Source organism: Octodon degus, unplaced genomic scaffold, assembly GCF_000260255.1.
Source record: "Octodon degus isolate 3935 unplaced genomic scaffold, OctDeg1.0 scaffold00031, whole genome shotgun sequence".
Taxonomy (NCBI): Eukaryota; Metazoa; Chordata; class Mammalia; order Rodentia; family Octodontidae; genus Octodon; species Octodon degus.
The window spans coordinates 10,708,127-10,715,852 of record NW_004524607.1 but is presented as its reverse complement, the minus strand read 5'-3'; the positions used below and the strand labels follow the sequence as shown (position 1 = coordinate 10,715,852).

At 35.4% G+C, this 7,726-nt stretch overlaps 1 protein-coding gene across 1 annotated transcript in view; it reads right to left on the bottom strand.

The window, feature by feature from the left end:
* Positions 1-1,464: 1,464 nt before the first annotated feature.
* The window catches only part of LOC101585557 (probable C-mannosyltransferase DPY19L2), a 131,562-nt gene continuing 125,300 nt past the window's right edge, over positions 1,465-7,726 (bottom strand). The window contains exon 21 of the mRNA XM_023713371.1: positions 1,465-2,575. Coding sequence (XP_023569139.1) covers positions 2,398-2,575 — 178 coding nt within the window. The 3' untranslated portion in view covers positions 1,465-2,397. The remainder of the gene's footprint in view (positions 2,576-7,726) is intronic.

Here is a 7,726-nt window from a genome sequence, read left to right as displayed (position 1 = left end):
AGAAAAGCAAATGATGTCCAGTTGAAAGACAGATTGGAAGAAAGTCATAAAATGTTGATAGAGTCTACTGAATAGTTTCCACTTCTTTCAAATTTTTCATGTTTTGTAACTTCCAATGACAAGTTTATACTGATTGTGTAATAGAAAGACAAAGCATGCAGTATAAACATCTAATTCTAAACACAATTAAATTTGGAAATGATTCCTTGTTGAGGATGGTGTTGACTCCTGGCAGTGGGATGACAGGTGGCATCACACTGTGTCTCACTCACTCCCAGGCATGCTTTTAGATGTGCGCAAGAACATGAGCACAGGGATCTAGGACAGAACATTTCCTTGCATGGGGGAAGGGGCCACATGCAGTCCATGTGTTCAGGCATACTTCTTTCTTTCTTTCTTCTTTCTTCTTTCTTTCTTTTTTTTGTGGAGCCGGGGATTGAACTCAGGCCTTTGCGCTTGCCAGGGAAGTGCTTATTCCACTGAGCCATCTCCCTGACCCCATGCATACTCTTCATATTTCAAAAGAACAAAAAATGCAGACAACAAACTAATAGATTAATTTGTATATACATGCTGAAGTGCAGTATTGACACCAAATAAATGCTAGACTACTCAGAATCTTGAAATTATCTGATTGTAACTTGATATTATTGCAATGATTATTTAATGAGTCAGGAAGAAGAGTAGACAGAACTAATATGTGCCAGGCACCTGACACAGTATTTCACTAATCCGTATAATGACTCTGACAGGTAGGTAGTGTGAGTTCTGATTTACAGGAGAGGAAACTGAAGCTCACGGAGGTAAGCACCATGCCTACGAGCTTCGCGCAGCACAGGGCGTACAGTAAGCAGTGAATAAGGACCACCTGAGTGGATGGCAGGACACGCAACTAATATGGAGAGCCAGGATTTGAACTTAGCTACATCTTATTGCAGAGATCACAGTACTTACACCACATATTGCCTTCCTGGAGAGACTATGAAGAATTGTCTTCAACTGCTAAGAGGTCAAGGCCAGTGTTGACCTGATTAGCAAGTCCAGCAACCTATGATTTCTACTTTCCTATCAGAGGTTGATTTAAAAATGTGTGCTTGTAAAAGTTGAAAAGAGAAAACAAAGGATCTTCAAGAGCAACTATATAATATAGAAAAATAACAAATTCATATAACACCATGACATGTGTGTGGAACAGTTTATTAGTTAAACAGCTCATCCTTTTTTTTTTTTGTTGTTGAATTCTGCCAACTTCTTAAAATATTCCCTATGAAAACATCACCCAAAATATTTCTCTAATTTTATGGATGCTAGGTGTGGTCTCTTTTTCTTTGCTCCACACTCACAGCAAAAAAAATTATTTCAAAATGCTAAAATAAATAAAATTTGGTATTTTCATAGATCTTTTCATCTTATATTAAAATATTTCACAACTACGAGGTTGAAAAATAATTCTACTTTTTTTGGTATATGATTTCCTGTTACTATGAGGGATCTACGGAATTAAAGCATTTTCTTATCTCAAATACAGAGAGTCAAGAATATAAGGGAAATATAAAAACCTGAAAATGATTAACCCAGATTAGATGCACATTAATACATTACAGATTCAGCATAGGTAGTATTTACCAGGCAGAGAAAAAAGTAAGTGCTACTCTTTGTATTTGGCTACTACCTCTTCATGACAACTACTTACCATGTTTTAAAGCATTATTGTTAGGTATGTTTTACTAGGCAAAAGTGTTTATAAATCATGACCTCATCTAAAAAGAAACATGAATAAAGAGTTATAGATGTGTATTACAAAAGATGGTGGCTGGACACAAAGGCTGTGTCCACAAGTGTGCTAAGGCCCACGGGCCACTAAGAGGAAAAGGCCTTTACTTCATTCAAAATTTAGCATCTGATAATCTCATTTGATAAGTCTAACTGGAAGTTTCTTTCTGATTATATTAAACCACCAAATCTGGTTGTATAGTATAACAATTTTCATTGTATCTGTATATTAAGAGAAAAATACACTGGATACTAAAGCTTAATACCTGTTGAACTTAGGCTGTGAACTAACCAGGAAAAAATACTTAACTGGTTGGGTAAATACATTTCTAGAGACTGAACACATTATAAAACAAGCTGCTCTAAAAGATACTTGAATACAAAATGATTTTTAAAAAGTTATTAAAAATTATAAAAGATCTTTCCTGAGCACTAGTAAAGCAACTCAAGTGACTAGCTTACTAAGACTGACATTCAATGGAGAACTGTGAATCTGTTGTAATCAGAAAAACTTTAAATCATACTTAGTGTTTTATTAATTTAAGTATGTCCTATTAAAACATGGGATTTTAGTGAATGCTAAGTATGTGTCCTTGATGTTTTCTTTGCACCACCTCCTTTGCATCAGAAGAACCTGACATAGGTTGCTTCTCGATTAACCTTCAACACTCTGTACACGGCATTCTGAAACACAGTGGTGAAGTATGGCCTTTCATCCCGCAGCAGGCTGCTGCAGAGGGAGGGGCTGGCTGAGTTGGAAGGATCTTCCAAGTCCCAGATTTCCTGCATACTGCAACCCGGCCTGAAAAGAAAGGATGGAAAATTTGCATATGAAAAATGCATTTAGCAAACAGAATGCAGCAAATTGTCAAAAAGATTATACACCATAATCAAGTAGGATTCCTTCCAGGGGTTCATTCATGGATGGTTCAACATACAAAAATCAATAAATATAATACATCCAAAGACACAAATCACACGATCCTCTCAACAGACACAGAAAAAGCATCTGACAAAGTCTAACACCCATTCATGACAAAAATTTTACAGAAAATTGAATAGATGGTCTTTAATCTGATAAAAGCCACCTATGACAAACAGATAACATCATAGTAAATAGTCAAAAACTGAAATCTTTCACTCTAAAACCAAGAACAAGACAAGGATGTACACTACCGCCACTCTTTTTTTTTTATGTATTTGTTACAGGGTCTCACTATGCAGCTCAGACTTATATTGATCCTCCTGTTTTCAGCCTCCCCATCACTGGGATTACAGGTTTATGCCACCATACACAGTCTTGGTGGCCAGCCTAGTGCACCTGGAGGTGGGTGCCAGCAGGGCATGTGGGGCTGGGGATAGAACCCTGATCCCTGAACTTACCTCAGTAGGAGTTTAGTTCACTGATCTAGCTTGCTGCCCCACCCCCCCCGCTCTTATTCAACATAGTTCTGGAAACATTAGCCAGAGAAGTCAGAGAAATAAATAAAAAGAAATAATGATAGAAAAGGAAGGTAAATTATAGTTATTTGCAGATGACATGATACTGTACCTAGAAGACCCCAAAAACTCCACCAAGAGACTTCTAGATTTGATAAGTGTATTCAGTAGTGTAGCTGGATACAAAGTCAGCATTCAAAAATCAATAGCATTCCTGTACATAAACAACAAACTCACTGAGAGAGAAATTAGGGAAACCACACTGTTCACCATACAATCCAAAATAATGAAATACTTAGGAATCAATCTTACAAAGGTAATAAAAGATTTATACAGTAAATATTGCAGTACTCCATAAAGAGATTGAAGAGGGTCAGAAAATGGAAAGATATCCCTTGCTTTTAGATAGGAAGAACAACATAATGAAAATGGCCATATTCCAAAAATTGTTATGCAGATTTAATGCAGTCCCAATAAAAATACCACTAGCATACTTCACAGACCTAGAGAAAATATTCTTAAAATTCATTTGGAAGCAGAAGAAACCTAGAATAGTGAAGGCAATTCTGACCAACAAAAGCAAGTTGGGACATCATGGACTTGACTTGAAATTATACTACTGTAATAAAAATCAGCATGATATTGACAAAAATACAGATCTGAAGATCAGTGGAACAGATTAGAAGATGTGGACACAATGACAAACACACTTAGCCAGTGTTTATCTTTGGAAAAAGGTCCAAACATGTTCATGGGAAGACAGCCTCTTTAATAAATGGTGCTGGAAAACCTGGCTTTCCACATGCACAAGACTAAAACTTAGACCCATGTCTATCACCATGCACTAAACTGCAGCCAAAATGAAGCAAAGATCTAAATATTAAAACAGAAACACTAAATCTACTGGAAGAGAAGCTAGTTAGCAATCTCAAGGATGTAAGTTGTAGGCAGAGACTTCATGAACAAAACGAAGACCACACAGGAAATACCATTAAAAAATGGTAATCTCATCTTCTGAAAAAGCTATACAAAAGAAACCAACAGAGTGAAGACAACCCACAGAGTAGGAATAATTTTAGCCAGCTGTCCCTTGACAAAGGACTTATATCTAGGACATATAAAGAGTTGAAAAAATCAGATTCCTCAAATTCAAAGACCCAATCAATCAAAAACTGCAGCTGAGATGAATATGCATTTCTTAGATAAAGAAATACAAATGGAAAGCAAATATATGAAAAAATGTTCCACATTATTGGTCATTTTAGAGATGCAAATTTAAACAATACTGAGATTACATTTCTTCTCTGAAAAAATGGCTATCATCAAGAAATTAACCACTAACAAGTGCTGGAGGGTCTGTTAGGAATAGGGAACCCTTTTCCACTGTTGGTGGGAGTACAGAGTGGTATAACAACTGTGGAAATCAGAATGAAGATTCCTAAAAAAAAAACAAAACAGGAGGATTATAGTTTGCATTTAACCCAGCTATTCCCCTTCTAGGTATATTCCTGGAAGAATTTAAAGCATCATACTACCATGATGCGTGCTCATCCATGTTTATAGCAGCACAATTTATAATAGTTAAATCTTGGAGACAACTCAGATGCCCATCAACAGAAGAATGGATAAAAAAAAATGTATTTTTTTAATGTAACGTGGTACTACTGAGCCGTAAAGAAGGATAAACTTTAGACTTTACAGGTAAATGGGTACAACTCAAGACCATGCTCGTGAGGGAAATAAATCAGACTTGCATGTGTGAACACTGCATTATCTCCCCAGTGTGAGGAGCTGAAAGAGTAAATAAAGTCCAAAGTGTACATTAGGTATTGTGAGACAGAAAGAAATTGCTCAAGGAAAGAGGAACTAGCGTAGTGCAGAGGGGAAAGGAAGAAAGAGAGAAAAAAATACAATCTAGTGACACTACTCGTTCCCCTTTATCCATTTAAAAGAAAGGATTGTGCTAATATCACTTGGAGAATGTTTTACACATACCCATATCCTACTCTGAGTAACTACTTCCAAGATAACCATACACAGTGTATTAACTATTGTTATTTTCCTATTAATTTGTTTGGAAATTTTGTTTTTTTCCCCCCATAAAATAAAAGAAAAATGCACTCGTTTTCAAAGCAACTGCGAAAATCAGCAAGTATCTCTGAGATCTCCAGATTAACTTACTCAACAAATTAGAGATTTTGTAGCATCACCTTAAACACACAGATTCAACATTTAGGTATTTGGGTGGCTTCTGGCATTTTTCTAATACAGAAATGAGCTGCTGTGAACATGTGCATGCAGTTGTTGGTATGGATGTGTGCTTTTTATTTTTTGACCTTGTGTAAGTGCACATAGTAGATGTATATGTGATTTCTTAGGAAACTGCTAAAGTATCTAACAAAGTCATGCACTGTGTTACTTTCACATAAGCGTGTGTGAGAGCTGCGGGTTTCCACAGGGTCTGCAACATTTGCAGAGTCTGTTTATTTTATTTAGCCAGTGTATTTGATATTTAAGGGTATTTCATTCTCATTTTAATTTAATTGGGTTGTTTCTGAGTTTTAAGAGTTCTTTATACTTCTAAAGTTTTTTGTACAGCAATTAACCACTAAGAAGAATATATGCAGTGTATTATTTGTTGAAACTGTACTTCGATTTGATTTGAAATTGTCTCATTGCTATCTGTTTATCAATAAAACTTTGGAAAAAAATAAAGTTTTTAAATCACACATCAGCTTTGAAAAATATTTTTCCCCACTATTGTTGATTCTTTATTCTTTATAGTGTTTATAAAGGACCAAAAGTTTATATTAAATGACTGTCAGTGTGTTCTCTCAGAGATTATGCTTATGATATCAGGTTTAAGAATTCTTTGCCTAACACAAGGCTAGAATTGTCTTCTTCTAGAAGTTTTGTGCTTTTAGATTTCCACTTCTATGATCCATGGCAAGGTAAATATTATACATGATGTGGAGTGTAAATTAAAAGTCCTTTTTTTTTTTTTTCTTAAAGCACAGATACCCAGTTGTTTAAGCACTACTTGTTGAAAAGGCTTATTTCTCCAATGAATTGCTTTATGTCTTCTCAAAAATCCATTTGTCTGCCTGGCAAGCACAAGGGCCTGAGTTCAATCCCTGGTTCCACAAAAAAAAAAAAAAAAAAAAAATCCGTTTCTCTGTATGTACATGTTTTCTGGACTCTCATTCATTTGTCTATCTGGACTCCAGAAGTACCACTGTCTTGATGATTGTAGCTGTATAATAAATTTCCATATTAGATAATATTAGGCATATACTTTTTTTTCAAAGTTAATGTGGTTCTTCTACATCTTTGCACTTTGTAAATGAACTGGAGAACTGGCTGTCCAGTTTCATGCTTGCTTGCATGATTGACTGCAATTGAATTTGAGTCTGTATAACAATTTGTGGCAAGCTGATAACTTAATCAAATTTACTATTTTAGCCCATGACCATGACACATCTCATTTATTTAGCTATTTTCTTTCAGTGATGCTTTGTCATTTTTAATGTGCAGTCATTATACATCCTTTAAAGTGTATAATTTTCATACAATTATAAATGCTATTTAAAATTCTAATTACAAGTTCCTGATCAGTGGAATTGATTTTATAATGATTTTATATCCTGTATTCCTGCTAAAGTTACATATTATCTCTAATAGTTTTCTGGTCCATCTACAGATGACTAAGTTGTAGCTTCAGAAGCACGTTTATTATGTGGTATGCACTTTATTTTTTTTCTTGCTTTACTCCTTTGGCTATATCAATCAATAAAGTGGTTTTTTAAAAATGTATTTGGTATGGGGTTTCATGATGCAGCTCCAACTCATAGTGATCCTTGTTTCAGCCTCCCCAGCTCTGGGATTGCAGGTGTGCACCACCCTGCCTGGTCTTGGTGGCTGGGTGCACCTGGGGCAGGGCTGGCATGGTATGTGGTACTGGGGATCAAACCCAGGCCCTCGTGCTTCACTAAGATGGTGCTTAGACTGCTGAGCTATCTCCATGGCCCAATATAATGTTTAATGGTGGTTAGAATGGAATTCTTCTTCTTGTTCCTGACCTCAGTGAATTATCATTCACCATTGAGTATGATGTAAGTTATAGTTTCTTCATAATGATCTTTGCTGTACTTAGCAATTTACCTTTTATTATTAGTTTCTAAACATTTGGGCAATTTTCACACATATTTCTGGTTTTTTTTCTACTTTAATCATAAACATAGAACGTACATTGCATGATGTGAATCATTTAAAATGCACTGAGACTTGTTTCATGCCTACAATATGCTCTTTCTTTGTAAATAGTCTGTTTACCCTTGAGAAGAATGTTCTTGGGTGTTGTAGTCTATTAATGTCAATGAATTCATATTTGTTGACAGTATCATTCAAGGCTTCTACAAATTGTTAAATTTCTTCTTATTTTGCATATTCCTGAGAGGACTGTTAACATTTCTGACTGTGTTCTGTCTATTTTTCCTTTACAATTCTTTTTTTT